The sequence below is a fragment of the Tiliqua scincoides genome, chromosome 4 (assembly GCF_035046505.1).
Source record: "Tiliqua scincoides isolate rTilSci1 chromosome 4, rTilSci1.hap2, whole genome shotgun sequence".
In the NCBI taxonomy this organism is placed as follows: Eukaryota; Metazoa; Chordata; class Lepidosauria; order Squamata; family Scincidae; genus Tiliqua; species Tiliqua scincoides.
This window is the reverse complement of record NC_089824.1, coordinates 22,452,014-22,473,868: the sequence shown is the minus strand read 5'-3', so window position 1 is coordinate 22,473,868 and position 21,855 is coordinate 22,452,014. Positions and strand designations below refer to the sequence as shown.

At 43.2% G+C, this 21,855-nt stretch overlaps 1 protein-coding gene across 2 annotated transcripts in view; it reads left to right on the top strand.

Moving 5' to 3' along the window:
* Positions 1-21,855, top strand: part of OXR1 (oxidation resistance 1) — a 275,460-nt gene that overhangs the window by 31,809 nt on the left and 221,796 nt on the right. For both annotated transcript variants that reach the window (XM_066622804.1, XM_066622803.1), the window contains exon 2: positions 19,624-19,704. In XM_066622804.1, coding sequence (XP_066478901.1) covers positions 19,688-19,704 — 17 coding nt within the window. In that variant the 5' untranslated portion in view covers positions 19,624-19,687. The remainder of the gene's footprint in view (positions 1-19,623; positions 19,705-21,855) is intronic.

Sequence of the window (21,855 nt, the reverse complement as noted above, 5' to 3'; positions counted from 1 at the left end):
CAAAACATCTACTAACTATGCAGATTGCGTGAAAGGTTGGCGGAGAGGTTAAATATCACTGCACTGCATTTCCATTCCAAATTTCTCCCACCCACTGATGCTGTAATAGTTCACTCACTGATTGCAATAGTATATGAGATTTTTCTTGCACGCTAAACTGGTGTATATACTCTACCTCACCTTTTGCCATAACAGACTTCAATGCAGTTGGTAATTATTCTAAGAACAATGATTTTTTTGTTAGAGAAATAGAAAAGCATCTTTGAGCTGGTTGGTACAATACTATAAAGCCTGAACCAGCTCCATCTGTTAATTGATTGAGTAATAACAGGAGTATTCCAAGCATGCTCTTATTTTCATCTGTGAAAGCGTATTTTACAGATAAAAGGTATTTGGGGACATTCCACAGTTGGCTCTCAAACCAGTTCAAGACTTTTTTGGGAGTAAGTATTGAACACATTGGTATTTACTTCTGAGTAAATATGCACTGGATTGCATAGTTAAAATCTTGTAAACCAGAGGTTCCCAATTTTTAGGAGCTCACGGACCACTGAGACAAAAACTGGAATTGTTGTGTTCCATGTGCAAACCTCCCCCCCATACAAAAAATACAATTAAGTTCCTAATAATTAGGTAAGATTTATTACAGGTTTATTAGACTTATTACAGGCATGCACTGCTTAACAATGGACTGCCAAATGACAGGCCGCAAATATGATGATATTCCAAGTATAACAAAGAAGTTCTTAATGAGGCAATCAAGTCTCTCATAGCCTGCAGCAGAGTGTCTGTTTTCACAACAGAGAGGCTCTTAAAGCAAAGAAGAGACAGTCTATCTCCAGTAGCCTGTGCAGACAGCGAGTGTCTGGCAGGGAGTTTCTGTTCACCCGACAAAGGCACTAGATTGGGCTCAATGTTTGCTTAACAACCAAATCGCATAACAACAGGGATTGGCGAATGTATCCCTGTCGTTAAGTGGCGCACACCTGTATTTACAGAGAAGATTTGTGGGTTGCTGCTTTTGTTGCCAGCTGCTGCTGTTGGCAGTCCATTCTCTGCTCTCTCTGATGGTACATGGGGAAGTGTCTCTAGAGCAAGCGCTCTCCCATGGACTACCAGAGAGGGCAGATAATGAACTGCCCACATCCACAGCCGACACTGGAAGCGATCGAACAATCTTTTTTTCTGAGGCCATGTGGACCACTCCGCAAGGTCTTGCAGACCACCTGTAGTCTGCGGACCACAGGTTGGGAACCAGTGCTATAAACCATCTCGTTTTATCTTAAAGTGAGTGTTAACTAGTTGAGATTAGACCTGTGCTTCCCTCAGGAGCTGTGTTAACCTGACTTCAATGATTTTGATTTTAATAAGGCATATTGCGTAAAACACCTTTTGACCATAGGTGGGCTATGAGTAACACCAGCATTCTGCTGCCTTCATTTGAATGTACATATGTTGAAACAAGCATCACGTCCATGAGCCTATTAGCAAGCTGCAGTGTCAAAAGCTTCACTGGCAGAAGATAATGAGTACCGTTCATTTACTCCATACGCAATTTTGCAGCTATTCATAACCTCTTCAGTGGAGGTAAAAAGTGCCTCCATTCATTATAGCTTGAAGTGTTCAAAAGTAATTTCATTGATAAGCTCTGTGTTTCCGGCATAGCACTCCTACCCCTCCCCCCAACACCTTTCTACCATGTTTTTTTTTTCCTTCCTTCATTAGGAATCTGTTCCCAACTTCAGGATATGCTGTGTCTGCTTTGGTTAATGTTCAGTGTGATTTTTTCAAAGCCATGTTATGCTCCTGTTGTAGTTAGATTTCTTTTGGCTACATCTGAAACTATGCCACCAGCTAGATGAAACGACAGCATGCTAGCTTACGTATCCTACTTTCTTCTGGAGGTCTGTGATACAGTTTGCATTAAACAAGGTGATGTTTATTCCAGAAGGGCTGTAGCCTTGTGGTAGTGCATGTGGTTTACACAAAGAACGCCCCACATGCAGGTGGTACCATCTTCAGTTAGGTTAGGGGAAGACACCTGTCTGAAACTCAGAGTCATAGCTAGCCAGTGTTGACGGTCAAGTTCTAGATTGAGCAGTGGACAGTATAAAGCCTCTTTCTGTGTTTTGGATATCCACATATAACATGGGATCAGACTGTATATGTACAAATGCACTGTGCATCTTTTAGCATAGTGAGATGGAAATTAATTCTGTTTTGCTTCTGTCTACGTGAGGTGTGCTTTTATGTATCATAGAATTATTTTGCCAGTAATGGACCTACAATGCAGTCTATCTTCACACCTCAGGTAGACTCTTCTGAGGTTCTTCAATAAAGGCAGAATTAAGGATGGGAAAATACAGGGTAAGTCATAATGGTCCTCAGGATTTTGGCGAGGCATAACACCATAACACCAAGCCTTACCAGATAAGGGATATAGAAACCAGTACACAGTGATACAAAACTTGGAGGCTGTCTTTCTATGTGCGCGCACCAGGGAATCAGCATATCCTTGGCTGCTAGGGTGAGTTCCCATCAGTCAGAATGGCATCAGGCTCAGAGAAGGCTCACTGTGTTTTGGAGTGTGCAAAAAACAGAGTCTGTTATTGTGGTTCAAAGGCGTTTTTCGTGCTTGATTTCCTCTGGGGCTATGTTAAGGACAAGTTATTTGTGCCACCTCTGCCCAGAGATATAACGAAATTGAAACAACACATTAGCACAGCTGTCATTTGGGTAGACCAGGCAATGCTGGTGCGAGTATGGGCGGAACTGGATTACAGAATTGATAGTCATTTGCCGTGTCGCAATGGGTGGGCACATCCAGCATTTGTAAAGTCTGTTAAAAACTCTGAATATTTGTCTCTCCATTACCATTTAACTATGTCACCCTATCCTTTTCCTTTACAATGTAGTGATACACTAAAATCCCAGAGACTATTATGACTCATTCTGTGAATCTCTGACAATTCAATGGCACTGTAAGCTAGGTCACTAAGGGCCTGATCCAGAGCCCAGCGCACCAGCTTACCACTGGCAAACCCTGTCGCAAATGTGCCGTAAGGCGCATTTGATAGCCCTACTGTGAGTCCAGCACCAGAGCTAGCCCAGCGTGGGCCCTTGCTGGCCAGCTCCAGCACTGGGCCCGGATTCTGCTGCTCAGTGGTTCACCTGAACCACTGAGCAGTGGAGAGGTGACTGGGGGCCTGGGGAGAAGCAAGGGGAGACGTTCCAGGGCAGGAGAAGGTGGGGGAGGACAGGGGAGGGAGCATAGCGGGAGAGGGATGAACTGGCAGAGCTCATCTCCACCAGATCCTGAGCCCCGTGTTGGGCCGCACAGCCTGACACAAAACTCCTTGTTTGTGCACCGGCTCAAGAGCCACTGCAGAACCGAGTAGCCCCATTGCAGGACTACTTCCCTTACCTGGGGAAGGGGACGAATGATGAAGCAGTTATTCTGCCAGATTTTTGTTTCCTATGCACTTAATGACTGCTGCAAAGCTCTTGAAAGTAAATGTGTGGTGAACAGCACACCAAGCATGCTTTTATGTATCATAGAATTATTTTGCCACTAGCTGACCTACAGTGCAACCTATTGAAGAGCCTCATTGACCTTAAATTTTCCAGCAGTCTTTATCCTAATGTGCAGCCAGCAGGATGAGAACCTGCTTTTTATTTAAGTCAACATGACAACTTTTGCAAAAAAAGAAAAGAAAAGAAACTACGATGGGAATGCACGCTGCTGCTTGACATTTAGAAAAGAACACCACCGCCATGCCCATTTTATTCTATATGTGCTTGACATGAACAGATGTATTTTGGCAAGGCAGTGACGTGTTGAACTTCTCTTTATATATTGTGCAGCAGCTTGCTTATTTTCTTTGCACTGTATTTCTATAAGCTATTTTTATGTATTGACTTCCCTTTATTGTTTTGTGGGTCACAGTATCACCAAATAAAAATCTCATGTCCCCTTTCCCATGAAAAGGGCAGCTTTCCTCCAGAAGAGAAAAAAAACAGACAAATGGAATTAATAGTCCTCTACACTAGCTGAGCTGATGCAAAAGCGGAGAATCTTATGGCCTTGTTGCTTGGTAATCTTTACGTAGTTACGATGGGTACACACTTGTTTTTATTTTTCTGCAATTTGCATCCCAAAGATCTGTAGGATCTTTCTGAGGGGGGGAGGGCTCTCAGGGAACTCTGTCTGCCTTTGCACATCAAATACATAACAGAGCAAAGAGAGGGAACAGCTATTATTCAAGTAAGTGCATAATACGTGCACTCATACTTAAGAGTGGGTTCCTCTACATGTGCTGCCTTTGTCCCGAGTGAGAGGGGTGGCAGCTCAGGTGCAAGCCTTCTCCGTAGTGGCACCACAACTATGGAATTCCCTCTGAGGGAAATTGAGAACTACTGCCTCTCTTATAGCTTTATGGCAAGAGCTCAAAACACGCTATTTTGCCTGGCATTTGGCTACTGAGTGGATATTTACTCTCTAAACCTATAAAATATTGCTGTGACATGATTGCCTCCCTGGTCTTATTTTTTACACATTGACCCAATGTTAAGTGTTTATTTTTGCTCTGTTTTTGGTTGCGTTCTGCTATGTAATGTTAAAATTAATGTTTAATGCCTTATTTGATGTGTTACTTGTTGCAACACCTTGTACTTGTTTCTACTTTCAAAAAATCAAAACTTTAGATATAGGCTGATGGGTTCTGAGCTGTCTGTGACAGATCAGGAGAGAGATCTTGGGGTGGTGGTGGACAGGTCAATGAAAGTGTCGACCCAATGTGCAGCGGCAGTGAAGAAGGCCAATTCTATGCTTGGGATCATTAGGAAGGGTATTGAGAACAAAACGGCTAGTATTATAATGCCGTTGTACAAATCTATGGTAAGGCCACACCTGGAGTATTGTGTCCAGTTCTGGTCGCCGCATCTCAAAAAAGACATAGTGGAAATGGAAAAGGTGCAAAAGAGAGTGACTAAGATGATTACGGGGCTGGGGCACCTTCCTTATGAGGAAAGGCTACGGCGTTTGGGCCTCTTCAGCCTCGAAAAGAGACGCCTGAGGGGGGACATGATTGAGACGTACAAAATTATGCAGGGGATGGACAGAGTGGATAGGGAGATGCTCTTTACACTCTCACATAATACCAGAACCAGGGGACATCCACTAAAATTGAGTGTTGGGAGAGTTAGGACAGACAAAAGAAAATATTTCTTTACTCAGCGTGTGGTCGGTCTGTGGAACTCCTTGCCACAAGATATGGTGACGGCGTCTTGCCTAGACGCCTTTAAAAGGGGATTGGACAAGTTTCTGGAGGAAAAATCCATTATGGGGTACAAGCCATGATGTGTATGCGCAACCTCCTAATTTTAGAAATAGGTTATGTCAGAATGCCAGATGCAAGGGAGGGCACCAGGATGAGGTCTCTTGTTATCTGGTGTGCTCCCTGGGGCATTTGGTGGGCAGCTGTGAGATACAGGAAGCTGGACTAGATGGGCCTATGGCCTGATCCAGTGGGGCTGTTCTTATGTTATGTTCTTACTTTATATTTTGATTATACTAAGTGCTTGTAATTGATTTTTTAAAATGCCTCATTTTGATGTTTTACCTGTTGCAATACTTTGTACTTGATTATAAAGCTTTGTTGGCCACCTTGGGCATTTGCTTCAGCTTGGGAAAGGCGGGATATAGCAGCTCAATCCTAACTTGTGCTGGAACGGGCAGGCCGGCGGGCCTGTGCTGTATTCAGCGTAAGTTTCAGGCTGTCTGAGGCTCGGCCCAAGGAAAGGGGAAACTTCCCCCTTATCCTGGGGAGAGCCACAGTAGCCCCAATGGGTCTTCTTGGATCTGCACCACCTGTCAAGGTGGCACAAATCTGAGCAGCCTGGGCCTGTTCCAGACTGCCCAGGAATGGGATCAGGATCCCCGCTCACCTTCCCGCCCCAGGAATACCCACTGCCTATCCTCCCCCCATCCCGAAACGCCTCCCTTCTGCTTCCTTCCTGCTCTCCCCACACACCCCCAGACCCCTGCGCCGGCCGAGCTTGGCCGATGCATACTTACTGGGCCCAGGACTTGCGTTGGCATGTCCACACGCCAGCCTATCTCGCCTCAGAGTGGTGCAAAAGTGCTTGCAACGCTCCTAGGCCGATGCAAGGGACTTACATCAGCCCAAGGGCATTTCAGGATTGAGCCCTAAATCTCTTAAATAAATAAATAAATAAATTTGTAGTGAAGCTGGGCTTTAATCTCAGTGGCCCTGTGAAGGCATTATTGGTAGCCATGATTCATTTTCCTTAACCAGTCGTATTAATATCTAAATGTTGGTTAAAGATTGGGCTGCAACCCAGGATGTAAAACCAGGTGAATTCAGGTAAGCATTATATCCACAGAGAGCAAACCATAGTTAAGGCATGTTCCTTGTCTCTCTACTTGCAAGCTCTTGCTTTATCTCTGTTATATGTTCTTTCCAGTGAAAGAAGTTAGTTTGCATGCTAAACCTTAGTTTCACAGGATGTTTGAATTTTAACCAGGTTTAAGTCTGCAAACCATGATTAGTGCTAACAGTGGTTAAACATTATGCCTACACCTGGCTGTGAGAACACTTCTTATGCTCTCTCAGTCATTCCCATGCTGAGGCTTTGAGTGAAAACATTTCTGTAGTGGCTTTTAGAAATAGTAGCCCAATCCCATGTGTCTACTCAGAAGTAAGCCCCATTATAGTCAATGGGGCTTACTCCCATGAATTGCAGCCTAGGTTGCAAATGGCCATCTGCTGACAATAGGCTACAAATTAGATCATGTAAGGTGTATGAATTATAGAATAGTGCAATGACTAGACTAGACTTTTTAATGGAGTCTGTTTAAGTTCCTGTAGTTGGGCATTTTGTAACACTCAGACAATTTGCATTGGCATTTATTAAAGCAGATTCTTCTGCGGGCTGGGGACAAATTCAGCACGTTGATATGCTTCACATTTTGATAAATTATAAATGCGAGCATAATTTATTAATCTTCTTTTGTATATTGCAAAAATGGACTGCATGAAACCTATAAAAGTTCTCTGTAAATAGGTGATTAATAAATTGATAATACAGGTATATGTATGACTGAGTGTATAATGTGTGATGCTTTTCTGTAATTGTGGATGGGGTAATTGCCATTGGATGTGTTCAATTAAATGCATTCTACCCCTATTAAGTTCTCCCTGAAAAAATGTAGAAAAGGTACTCAAAATCTGCAAGGGGAGAACTATTTCTGGAACTGGGGATGTTTCAGAAGCTAAACTTGATTTTCATGCATGGAGTGCGGACTGGATACACCTTAATCACAATATTTCCATTCCTGACAACTGTGACACAAGCATCTACCAGTCACATCATACTGGTCAATGGAATATTGCCCAAAGTCCCATTGATTTTAGGAGATAGTTTTGCACCTGTTTGACTTTTTGAAACCATTGGGACATAAACAGGCTTAACTCTGCCTGGTTCATGTAAATGCAAATATTTGGCACACAGCCTGGATCTGTTTCTGTATCTATATAGCATTTCTTTAATTGGCCCCAAAGTATCAACTAATTTTATCTTCCCACAATATAAAGACACTTGTTATATGCAGGCCTGGGGGGGGGGTAGCAAAAGGCATTTGGAGGATGGCAAATTTTGAAGAGATGAAGTTTGCTAAACATGTAGTCCATGGTTGATTTCTTGTAATTTTATTTAGAGCCCAATCCTATCCAACTTTCCAGTGCTGCTGCAACAGCAATGCAGCACTGAAGAAAAGGGACAAATGTTCCCTTACCTGGAGGAGGCCTCTATGACTGTTCCCCTACTGCAAGATGCCATGCATACTTCACTGGCATGACTGCAGCAGTACTGGAAAATTGGATAGGATTGGGCCCTTAGTCATTTCTGACTGTTTGAAACTATAGTTTGCCTTGTACGTATTTCAAAGCAGACCAGAAAGTCACCAGTTCAAGGACACTGGCAGCTCCCTGAACGGCTGAGAGTGGCGAGACCTTGAAGCAGCTGACAAGCCGAGCGTCACAAACCTTATAGAATTCTTTGAAAAGGTCAACAGGCATGTGGATGCGGGAGAACCCATAGACATTATAAGTATATCTGGACTTTCAGAAGGCATTCAACACAGTCCCTCACCAAAGGCTACTAAAAAAACTCCACAGTCAGGGAATTAGAGGACAGGTCCTCTCATGGATTGAGAACTGGTTGAAGACCAGGAAACAGAGAATGGGTGTCAATGGGCAATTTTCACAATGGAGAGAGGTGAAAAGCGGTGTGCCCCAAGGATCTGTCCTGGGACCGGTGCTCTTCAACCTCTTCATAAATGACCTGGAGACAGGGTTGAGCAGTGAGGTGGCAAAGTTTGCAGACGACACCAAACTTTTCCGAGTGGTGAAGACCAGAAGTGATTGTGAGGAGCTCCAGAAGGATCTCTCCAGACTGGTAGAATGGGCAGCAAAATGACAGATGCACTTCAGTGTCAGTAAGTGTAAGTTCATGCACATTGGGGCAAAAAATCAAAACTTCACATATAAGCTGATGGGTTCCGAGCTGTCTGTGACAGATCAGGAGAGAGATCTTGGGGTGGTGGTGGACAAGTTGATGAAAGTGTCGACCCAGTATGCAGCGGCAGTGAAGAAGGCCAATTCTGTGCTTGGGATCATTAGAAAAGGTATTGAGAACAAAATGGCTAATATTATAATGCCGTTGTACAAATCAATGGTAAGGCCACACCTGGAGTATTGTGTCCAGTTCTGGTCGCCGCATCTCAAAAAAGACATAGTGGAAATGGAAAAGGTGCAAAAGAGAGTGACTAAGATGATTACGGGGCTGGGGCACCTTCCTTATGAGGAAAGGCTACGGCGTTTGGGCCTCTTCAGTCTAGAAAAGAGGCGCCTGAGGGGGGACATGATTGATACATACAAAATTATGCAGGGGATGGACAGAGTGGATAGAGAGATGCTCTTTACACTCTTACATAACACCAGAACCAGGGGACATACACTAAAATTGAGTGTTGGGTGAGTTAGAACAGACAAAAGAAAATGTTTCTTTACTCAGTGTGTGGTTGGTCTGTGGAACTCTTTGCCTCAGGATGTGGTGACGGCATCTGGCCTGGGCGCCTTTAAAAGGGGATTGGACAAGTTTCTGGAGGAAAAATCCATTACGGGTTACAAACCATGATGTGCATGTGCAACCTCCTGATTTTAGAAATGGGCTGTCAGAATGCCAGATGCAAGGTAGGGCACCAGGATGAGGTCTCTTGTTATCTGGTGTGCTCCTTGGGGCATTTGGTGGGCCTCTGTGAGATACAGGAAGCTGGACTAGATGGGCCTATGGCCTGATCCAGTGGGGCTGTTCTTATGAGCTGAGTGATTCCACCTGCTCTTGGTGTGAGCAAGAAGTGTCTTGGCTGCCTTCCATGTGAGAGATGGTGCTGCTTTTCAGCCTGTGTGGGAGAACTGGAAACCAGAAGTGAGACCAAACCAGGAAGATCCATTCTGAAATGTTGTTAGTTCTTGAAAGAGAGAACTTCTATGATTGTAAAAATCCCCTTGAGGGATTTAGAAATGCCTGCCTACGTAAACCGCCTTGAATAAAGTCAGAGGAGTAATCCGATGACCAGAAAGGTGGTATATAAATACCTAGTTATTAATAATAATAATAATAATTAATAAGTAAGAACCAGAAACTAAAGACAAAAACCCTGAGATTATCTGCAGGCTACGTATGTATTGTATTGTATTGGCAACCTTCAGTCTCGAAAGACTATGGTATCACGCTCTGAAAGGTGGTTCTGGCACAGCGTCTAGTGTGGCTGAAAAGGCCAATCCAGGAGTGACAATCCTTTCCACACCAGGAGCAAGTGCAGTCTGTCCCTGGTCTATCTCCCTGGATATGGGCCTTCGTTCTTTGCCTCTTTGCCTCAGTCTGTTGGCTAAGTGTCTCTTCAAACTGGGAAAGGCCAAGCTGCACAGCCTGCCTCCAAGCGGACCACTCAGAGGCCAGGGTTTCCCACTTGTTGAGGTCCATCCCTAAGGCCTTCAGATCCCTCTTGCAGATGTCCTTGTATCGCAGCTGTGGTCTACCTGTAGGGCACTTTGCACACTTTCCAATTTCAACTGCTTTCTGGATGGGTAGTTCTCCAGAGAACTTGATTTGTAAAATAGTATTCAGCCCCCTTTCAAAAATGTTAAAGGTTGTGAGGTCTGTGTTTGTAGAACATATATCCACAAAAACAGTTCAGCTAATATAATGAATTTAGGTAAAGTTCTTCGGGGAGGGGGAAATTGGTTACTTTTTTGGTTATTTGCTTTTGCACCAGAAAATTTGGATATCTTCCCCCCCCCTTTTTTTTAAAAAGGAAGTCAAAACTCAGAGCTATTTTGTTGTTGAATTAGATTGCTATATAACAGAATTTATAACAGATTGCTTTATAACAGAAGGAAGGAAATAAAATAAGTTATGTGTCCATTTGTGCATTTTAGAATACTTTCCAGGGGGCAGCCACATCTGATGAAATGGACTCTGTCCTACAAAATCTTATGCTGCTTTAAGATTGCAATTCTGTTCACATTTACCTGGGAGTATGTCTTGTTGACCTCAATGAGAATTACTTCTAGGATTGCATTGTAAATGTGTTGACCTTTAAAGGTGCTGCAGCAGTCTGTGACTTAAACTGAAGCAGGATTCTTCTGAATATCAGCCTTCCTGGATATCACAACCGAAAACAGCATGCTAGACCAGATGATTCTTGGTCTGACCTAGCATGAACATTCTCAGTGGTGGTTGATGATCTCTTTGAATAGAATATCTACTTGTTGCCAGCAGAATGCTGTTGATTTCAGTGGGAGAATATCCGTGCCTCCCTTTCTTGCTTGCATAATTGGGGCTTGACAATGGGCGCAGTCCAGAGACTCCCCTGGGCACTCAGAGGAGCTCCAGCCTGCGGAGGCTGACATAAGTCTCCACGCAGGCTTCCTCACTGACCACTCTGGGGTGGGCAGGGAGGAGGCAGGAGGGAGGAGTTCCTGGGTGGGGGGAGGGTGGGCAGGGGGTAGCCCTGGGGCAGGCAGGAGCAGGAGGCGGGGCTGGGATCCAGTGCTTATACTGGATCCCAACACCCGTTCCCGGGGAGAACGGAACGACTTCAAGCTGCTCCACTCTCCTCGGACTTGTGCCACCTCAAAAGGTGGTGCAAGTTTGAGGAGACCCATAGGGGAAAGGGCTCCTTTCCCAGAGGTAAGGAGAAGAATTTCCCCTTGTCTCTGGCTGAGCTACTTTGGCCCCTATCCTGCGCTGGATACAGTGCAAGCCTCTTGGCTTGCCTGTTCCAGCGCAGGGTGGGATTGCGCCCAGTGTTTATCTTTGCCTAGATCTTAGATTCAGTCCTAGATTTTGAAAACCATGGTGGTGTTTGCCAGCATATCAAGAGGTGTGGGGCCTAAGGACCCAAGCCTATCCAAATTTTGAGGTCCAGTGTAGCTACATGCTGCCCTGTGGTAAGAGAACACATATTCCCATACCTTGAGAAGGCCCCAATGACTGCCCCTCCACCACAGGATGCAGTGCATACCCCACTGGCACAACTGCACCAGCACTGGAAAATTGGATAGGATTGGGCCCTAACTGTGCACAGAATTGGTTAAACATTTGGTGAAATTTCTAATAATATGTGTGCATAAATGAAGAACTGAAGGGAATGGACATCAGACTAATCTAGAAAGAGAAACTATAATAGGACAGAAAAGCCCTGCAGTGTTCAGGGTGAAAATCTAATTGTAAAGGCTTGCTTAGTAAGATGAAGAATACATGATTAAACTGAACATGCTACAAGCCACAAAATAATTAATTCTTAAAAGGGAACCACAGTGTAAGGAGATTATATTAACAAGCTTACACTGCAATCCCAATAAACAGTGCTGCTAAATCTTTGACAACAGTTACAAGTTTTGCAGCAAAATGTTGACATAGTTAAATTGCATGAAGTTTTTGGGAAGTTCTTCAACTGTATTTCAAGGACAAGTCTTTTGTTTGCCTTCTCCTTTTCCTGATGGAAAGGCATGTCATCCAGGTGGACAGTGGCGTTGCTGGGGGGCGTGGGTTGCACCTGATGTCGTGCACGGGAGAGGTGACACCACTACTGGCCAAAATTTTTAAAATCTTAGTGTTATATAGCATCATGTTATATATCATTTGATGCATCCTTTTATGCAGACTGCAATGGAACAAACCATATTGACATCTCTTTATTCTATTAAAACGTATAGCCAAAAAAACCCAGCAGGGGGCAAGGTGATGGAACATCACCATGCTGCCCAGGGCCTTGCCCCACCACTACGTGAGAGGAGGGCCATCATGGAGTGACCTCCCACAGTGGGTGACACAAACCCTTGTGATGCTACTGCAGGTGGGAGGTTCAAATGAAGTGAAGCCACTCCATGCTTCACTTCATGATGTCATGCTTGCTGATGTCATGCTTGCAGGTGTATGGTTTAGGTCTCTTGATTCTGAAATGTTGTTTGTTATTGTCTGTAAACATCAAATTTGTTGTCTACTAGAACAGATCCCTATTTGTCAGCGGTTTGGTGTTGGTGAATGTATTTTAAGGTAGGAAGCTTTTTGTTGCCTTGATCACCAACATTTATTTGTTTACTAAATTTTTCCCCACTTTTCTTCCCAAGGCGGCTTACAGAAAACCATCAAATTATAAAAAATACAAAAAGATCATAAAATCACAACTAAACAAGTACAGTATACCATGAAAAACTTCTAAAAACAATGAACAAAACCTTGAAGCAAATTACAGTAAACCCAGTCCAACAGCAGGTATAACAGGTGAATCAAACACAGACCAACAGTAGGACAGAGCATGTGGGCGGGTGGCAGAAAGACATTAGGCTATTCTCTCTAACTGCAATAGACTGCTGGTAGGTTAATTAGTTCTGAGGTCTGATTCCTCACTGTGTCTTGACAAGAAATGACCAGTCATTTATTAAACCATAACAGTAAATACGTACCAAAATATTGGGGAATGTTTTATGATTACATGTAATGTCCTGAAAAGACTCATTTTAAAAAAAATAAAGATGTGATAAGATCATGATGTATGTTTATCTTCCCGTCCGTGTCCAGCATGTGTAGTTCTTTGCCCTGTTGATCTTCACAGCAGCTCTGAGAGGTGGTGAATGGCCAAGGTCACCCAGTAGCTTTGTGGGCAAGCTAGGATTCAAACCTGGATCTCTCTGTCCCTAGCCCAATTCCCTGACCACTACATTATACTAATTATAGATAGATAGATATAGTACAACACTCCTCTGCCTGATTAGTGAATATATAGTATATCGCCCATGGTTGGCTTTTTCAGTGTAGGTAACTCTGTCCCCTTGAATGGCTGGACGAACTGGACATTGGCATTTGATCTAGTCTATTTGATATATAAGTCCATGTATTATATGCCATACGCCAGTGGTTCTCACACATTTAGCACTGGGACCCACTTTTTAGAATGAGAAACTTTCAGGACCCACCTGAAGTGATGTCATGACTAGAAGGGACATCATTAAGCAGGATAGTCCTAGGCTGCAATCCTACCCACACTTGCCCAGGCGTAAGTCCCATTTACTTTCATTGTTAAATGAATATACATAGTAGTTTGTTAAAAGCACAGGCCTGTAACATTTCCCCAAATGCAGTCAAATGCCATGGTAGCATCAAGCCTAATATATTAAAAATAAAATATTGAAATTGAATGGGGACCTACCTGAAATTGGCTCGCGACCCACCTAGTGGGTCCCAACTCGCAGTTTGAGAAACACTGCCATATGCTAAATAAATAAATAAATAAATGCACCAGCAATAACGTATCTACTAAAACAAAGATTAGGATCAACTCTGTTTCACAAGCCACTTGTTACCTTTCTTATAGTCAAGTTTGTCACCAACCAATTGTAAGTTTCCTCATAAGGCAGCACTTATTAGCAACTGTACATTAATTGATGCCTTCCATGAGTTTGTCTCAAAAGCTGTCTTGAAATTCAAGTAGATTACGACTGTTGACTTCATCCCTGTCAACCCTCATTGTCCTCTCTTGCAGGCATTAAGGTTAAGAGTGACTTGTTCCTTTATAAACCCTTGTTATTTCATTAGTCTATAGAGGACTTGGCTAATAGTATATTGAGGGCTGCGCACAGGTGTGTTGTACGTAAGCGTGGGGACATTATCCCATTAAAGCTGCAGTCCTAGCTACAGTATGTGTACTTAGGAGTAAGCTCCATTGAAATTGATGGGATTTACTTCTAAGTAGACATGCCTAGGATCAGTCTGCATAACACTAGATTAGAATAGCAAATACAGGTCTATGAGAAGGATAACAGGGAGTGACCTGCAGTTCATTGGTCAGCAAGTAAACCTAAGAAGCTTATAACACATTTAAGAGCCATAGAGTTACATTATGCTATCCAGAGAGAGAGAGAGAGAGAGAAACAAAATAAATCACACAAAATTGGAAGAACCGGAATGAAAATGCCACTGCCCAAGAAGAGTAATGAAGGGTACAGCTTAAAAGAAAGAAAGAAAGAAAAAGGATTGCCGCTTTATCAGCTAGAGCTAACAAGACATTTCACCTGGAATGACATTGAAATGGGTTGTGCTAATGTGAAGTTCCCTAAAGCATTTTCCAAATTAAGGACAGAGTTTGTAGCCAAAATCTTCCTGTCATTTACATCTAACTTAAAGTTTTCTTAACAAAAGTATTTGCTCCGAGTTTTCATATTGCTGAATGCTTCTTGATAGATGTGTTTTCTTAGGAAGAAGGGAATTTCTATACCCTTGATTATGTTTACGTTGCAAGAGCAATACTTTTAAAAGGCATCTTCAAAGTTTTTTACCGCAATTTAAACTGCGGGAGAATTCAACAGCCCAATCCAAATCCGGGATTGGGCTATTGGGGGGAGGAATTCAGGACATAAAATGACTGCCGATGGAGTGCACAGCACTGCTCTGTGGGAGCACGGTCACTGTGAACCATTTTGGAAGCACTGCCTTAAGAGGTGCCAGTGCTCCATCGGTGGTTCCCGCTGCACCCACCAGACCAGGTAAGGCAGTGGTGGGGACCGGGAGGAATGGGGATGGGGAGGCTGTGGATCTACCAGCAATGGGGCATGCTGGATCCTATCCCTTTTTTGGGGGCCTCACTGTCCCTTTCTTCTCGGTGTTGGTGCAGGTTTGAGGAGACCTATTGCAGAGGGGTAAGGGGAAATAATTCCCATTTCCCTCTGAAGCCTCCCGATTCCCTTCCCCCCCCCCCCCACACACACACCCTGCTGGATACAGCATGCTTGTTTTTGGCACAGCTACATCAGCAGCAGACCTTCATTATTAAGGTTTGTTGCTTATAATGACTCAAGTGTCAGCTTAAAAGCACAAATAAATGAATAACTAATTTTAACGGAACAGATTTCAGTGTGTTCAAGAAGTTTGGTTCCTCTCTGTAAGTTTGTGAGAGGTGGTGTAGGGGAGTGAGCTGCTAGGTCATATGTCACGAATCCTAACCAACTTTCCAGCACTAACCTAGCTGCAATGCAGCCCCAAGTTACATGCCCTTACCTTGAGGAGGCCCCCTTGACTATCTCCCCACTGCAGGATGCAGTGCACACCACATTGGCACAGCTATGGCAATGCTGGAAAGTTGGTTAGGATTGCATCCTAAATAGTCTTGCTATAGCTCTCCAGGATTCCAGATGTTTACCTTGTCCAGTCCTAAATGGAGAAACCAGGCAATGAACCTGGGACTTTTTACATGCAAAGCAGGTGCTCTGCTGACTAAGTATGATTCAGATCCTCTTTCAGCCATTCACTCACCAGGAAGCCATTATTCTGCAAGCTTCACTCAAGTCCCACTTTTGCAATCTGGAAACATTACTGGGCTGCCATCCATGTTTGTTGTAATCATTACTGAGAACATGTGCATTTCATGCTTTGAACACATGCTATGTAATGGTCATTATTTAGCTAGGCTGTTTAACTTGGGCTTAACCCTGGCAAAAGATGGCAAAAGAGGTTCTGGGAATTCAGAGATTTAACAAAATGCTTCCACAATCACTTCCCTTGTTTCAGGTTCATGAGTGTAAGACAGCACCACTCATTTGGAGGAATTTTTGGCTTTCGCTCATTCTGAAAACATTTATTTGTTTTTCAAATTTTTATACCGCTCTTCTTGCAAAAGCTCAGGGCGGTGTACACAACTGCTCCCCTCCTTTTGTCCTCACAACAACCCTGTGAGGTAGGTGAGGCTGAGAGAAATGACTGGCCCAAGGTCACCCAGGAAGCTTTGTGGTTGAGGGGGGATTTGAACCTGGATCTTCCAGGCCTGAGTCCACCTCCCAAACCACAACACCACCCTGACTTAGCCTTTGATGTGCATAGCCTAATCTGTCTTGTCATTTCCGCTGCCCACCAAAAATTAGGTTGTGAGGCACTGGTAGGTCCTAGACCCCCATTTTGGGAACTGCTGGTCTAGGGGTATGCAAAGGGGAGCGGGCTATATGTATGCTTCGTGGCTGAGGGAGGATTTGAACCTGGATCTTCCAGGCCTAAGTCCACCTCCCAAACCACTGCACCACCCAAAGAACTTCACAGGCATTCTACTCCTCCTTGCCCTTTCAGTTGTCATCTTCTTCAGAGGAGATGCCCAGGCTGGGGGAACCCATACCCCTAGCTCAGTGGTTCTCAAACTTTTCAGAGGCCCAAGAGACAGCTGTATGATTTATAAATGCCAAGGAGTGTGGCTATAATGGTGATTGGGCAGCAGTACTCCCCCCCCCAGCAGCTTGTTTAATTCTTGATACACATAGCCTAATCTCAGTTGCTGTGTCAGTTTCACAAACCACGAAAAATTGGGTCACAACTCACTGGTGGGTCCTGAACCTATAGTTTGAGAACTGCTGTACTAGCTCCCCTCGAGACCAGTTCTAGTCTGAGGGGGGCTGTTTTACTCTTCATGATGTTTGTTTCTGGGTTGTTGTTGTTGGTTTAGTATATTACTCATAAACCACCAAGAATGCCAAGGCAGAACGGCAGTATATAAATGGAGTAAATGTTTTGTTCTGTAAGCCTCTTCTTGCCTGCACTTTATTGCTGAGCCTAGGATGCTGCCTCAGAAAACAATGATGTAACAGGTTCTTGTAAACAAAATCACATGGATTGGCCGCAGCCAGTTTGGGTAAATGAAGTTGACAAGAGTGATGGTGGGAAAGCAAAAGGAAAGTGGCACTGAGGAACAACAGCAGTCAGATGAGTGAAAGGACATTGAATAGCATTGGAGCAGTGAAAATGTCTGATGAAGTGAGCCTGCTCTGCATTGCACATACCCCTTTTGAAGTAGGTATCTAAATGAAAAACAACTTGATTCAATCCTAATTCAAAAGTTATGTTTATGAAATAAAAAGTTTCAGTGGGAAAAAATGAATTTCCTGCTATTAGGGCCAAGCTTTAAGAAGCCATCAAGCAGCCTCTGGGAATAGAACTAGATCAAATGGGTGCAAACTGCAAGAGAGGAGATTCCATTTGGACATCAGGTAGAAATTCTTGATGATCAGGGCAGTTTGGCAGTGGAACAGATTGCCAAGGGAGGTGGTGGATTCTACTTCACTGGAGATCTTCATACAGAGGCTTGACTGGCACCTGCTGGAGATGTTCTAGAACAGGGATGTCAAACCCGTTTCATACAGCAGGCCAAAGAGCATTCATGGTGCCTGCTGAGGACCGGAAGTGATGTCATTAAGCAGGAAGTGATGTCATTAACAGTGGTGACAGTAGGGAGGAGTGCGGGGTGCAGGCCGCACTGAATGACGTGACACCACTAGTAACCAAAATCGCGATTTGTAGGAATAATATTTTACACGTGATTTGATGTGTAATTTATAGCAGAATGCAGTGAAAAAATAACAGGAGTGAAATTTCTCCATTCTATCAAAAGTTATGACCAAAAAATCAGAAAACAAAAATGCAGCTGCCTTATATAACAAAAAAGTACATTTCCTTAATTCAAAACAGACCACTGAGACTGTTCAAAAAGCCAATGTTGTTATGACACAGCATGGAACTAATAAGGTGTTAGTAAGGTGACACCATTAGTGACCAAAATTGCTAAAATCCCGATTTGTAGGAATAATACTATAATGTTATATATCAATTGATGTGTAATTTCATGCAGATTGCAATGAAACAAACTGCTTTTTCTATCAAAAGGTATAGCCACAAAACCGGCGCAGGCGGGGCAATGATATATCATCACGGCCACCATCCAGGCTGTTGTCCCACTCACTGCTTGGGTGGAGGTCCATATGGACGTGACACGCTGGCCTCCCGCACTGAGTGATGCAAACCCTAGTGGTGCCACTGGTCATTAAGCAGGTCATGATCAGAAATAAGCATTTTTTTTTTCTCACTTGTGAATGTATAAGCTGCAAATGACAGAAGAGAAAACACAAATATCAGTATTTTCGAGATAAGGGAGAGCCCAATTTTCACGCAGGCTGCCTTCTCAGCAGTGACATCTCAGTACTGAAGGTGGTGAAGCAGCTGAAGGTGGTGCTGGGAGAGCCCACGGGCCAAATAAAGAGCTTCTGAGGGCTGCATCCAGCCTGTGGGCCTTGTGTTTGACACCCCTGCTCTAGAGGGTTGGACTAGATGAGCTTGTGGCTCCCTTCCAACTCTATGATTCTGTAGAGCCAGGATCCAGCAGTTGTCCTAGAGGCCAGAGTCAAGGGGGCCAAAACAGGAACAAGCCAAGGGTCAGAATGAGCCAGGGCAAAGAGTGCCATCTCAGGGCCCAATCCTATCCAATTTTCCAGTCCTGGTGTAGTTGTGCCAGTGGGGTGTGCACTGCATCCTGCTGTTGAGGGGCAGTCACTTGGGCCTTCTCAAGGTATGGGAACATGAGTTCCCTTACCATGGGACTGCATTGTGGCTACACCAAAGTTGGATAGGATTGGACCCTCTTTGTCCAGTGGAGTACTAGCCTAAGGATGAAACTTTTATAGCCTGCTCTATTGAGGAAACCTGATAGCTCCAGGGATGCAGCTCCTGTGTTTGGGAACGCTTTACCACCAAGGGAGATTCTTCAACCTGTAGTCTTGGTAACTAAGCTCACAAGGAAGCTGTGCAGTGAGCTGTAGGTTCCTGATTCTAGCCCAAGCACCTCTTAACACCTGCCTTGCAGCACATGGAATATGGCTGGGCAAGCCTAATGAATTTGGCTGGGGAAACCTAATGAATTGCAGAGCAAGAAAATGCCCCTGGAGCACGGATAATGAGTCACAAGGGCCTTTCTGCAAAGGAAGCAAAAGAAAGTCAGAAGACAAGTTAAAAAAAAAATACAAAATCCTTTAATCCTTTGGAAAGGATTTGATCAACATACATATAATATTCACATGCTGTAGCACAAGTATTTTCCATGGTTCTGCAGATGCATTCTTAATCTCCTTGAGATCACATAAAAGATATTTTTGGGACAATATTTATTCAGTAGTAAAAAATGTAGATAACAGGCTTGGTATGAAGATTTCCCTTTTTTTTATCCACCAGGTCAACCAGAACAAGACTTTGGGGTGCTGATTCATTCTAAATGTGAAGGAAACCATCTACCATTATGTTCGGCACTAAAAGGTCAGTGTCTGCCTTTTTAAAAAAATAATAATTTTTAGCCTGGAAATGTACTATGAATGCATTTGTGAAATAGATTTTAATTTGCAGACAATGGCTACAAGCTTATATGCACTTATCTGGGAGTAAGTACTTTTGAACTCTGTGGGATTTACATCTGACAAGATTTGAATGGTATTTTGCTGTAAGAGTAGGTATGCCTGGAATACGTGATGATTTCCTTGGGTTGGTTGGTTTCTTTTTTTCTTTTTCTGGTTGCTACTTTTAACCTTGTTGTCTCCTCAGGTATAGAAATGCACCCCTCTTTGTAGCTTCTTAATTTCTTGTATTTAAACAAATAATACAAAAATGCTATGTTGGTTGGTCAACAATCAACATCAATGGCACAAGATTTTTTTTTTTTTAAACTGATTTTCCTAACCTAGAAGCCTCACTTGGATACATATAACAGGCACCCACAAATACACTCAGTCCACTTCTTCCTCATTTAACTTCTACACACATAGTCCTACACAGAAAAGTGCACAAGGATTTATTTTAGTGCCCAAAACCAAAATGGAAATTCAGATTGGGGCCTAGCTTAACTAACTCAGGGCACAATCCTAACCAACTTTCCTCACTGGCCTGTTTACAGTTCATGGTATTAATGTATACAGTCCTATGACTCGGGATCAGAAGGGCTGCATACTTCTAAATGAAACTGCTCTTTTATTAAGATCTGTATCAAAAGCTCAGCTCCGGGTGCTGGTACCTGCAGTGTGGAGTGGATGGTGGTTGGCAACAGAGCTTATTTCAGCCGAGGTGTCCCATTTCTAGGATGCATGCTTTGTGCTGACCTTTATCTCTTTTTTGGCATCAGATAAAGACCCTTTATCTGCTTCTAAGCTTTTAATGGATACGTTTAAACTCTGAGTTCTGATTTTAATATTATGCTTTATAGATTTTTTCTTTTAATTATTGTTTTTTTTAATTGTGATTTGAACTGTTTTAAAATATTATAAACTGTTTTATACAATTTTGTTTGCTCATGACCTCAGAAGCCCACCCAGAAAGATTATCTAAAAATCTGTTGATTAAAAGTAGCAAGATCTAAGGCTGCAATCCTAACCACACTTTTCTGAGAGTAAGCCCCATTGAACAAAACAGAACTTTTGAGTAGACCTGTTTAGGATTGTGCCCTAAATGTATTAAGTGTTGCCCACCCCCTCATGGACTTTTGGTCGTACTTGTTAACTCAATCGTTGTGTTGCTATAATGAATAAATAAAATGAAAATATATTGGGTGATTGTGTCCACATCAGTCAGGGATTTGTTGCATTGATGGGTTTTGAATTACTGGAGCTTTAAGAATTTAAATGCAGTTTCCAATTGATCAGATCACTGGCCTTTTAAGAGCCTGAACTTCAGTGATTTGTCATACATTCTGTGCCATGGCTCAACTGGATTAAGATTTGATTTTGTTTGAAAATGACACAATTTAATATCTAGCCTTGTGAGCATCCCCAAAGCTGGTTTTCAGCATTCTGTTCCTCCCTAGTTTGTACTTATTCCCTCCTCCCAGTATCTTAAAGCAACTACTAAACATGGGCTGCTAGATATGTAGTTACATGAGCTAGGAATGCTATTTTTTTTCACCAGAGCCAGTCATATATTAGTTTATTTAGATATATATTAAAAACAACAAGAAGACCTCTAAATATGTTTAGGTTTTGCTCATTGTCTCCCATTTATGGACTTGTAGTAGGTATACCCCAAACGTTATGTTGCTGTGGCCTATTGCTAAACTACTGGAGTCAATCATTGTGCAGATTGCCAGATAGTAGCATTGATAGTCTCATGATTAAGGTCACTGAGTTTCATTTCTATGACTGGCAGAGCATATTGGAGTTGCATTTCCCCCAAAGGGAACAAAACAATCCTGGACATATATGAGCGCAGCCTTGCCAAATGCTTCCTATAAATGAATGCCAGCCATTTGTATGATTCTTTTATTAAGGGGCAGAGCTGCAGGTGACAATACCATGCATATGTATTTATAGTCTTGATACCTAGCTTTGACATTGTACACATGGGTCCAACACTAACCAACCATCCACCCTCTTAGGATGCCTGATGCCAGAACACAGGCATGCATTATAACAACGCACAAATGTA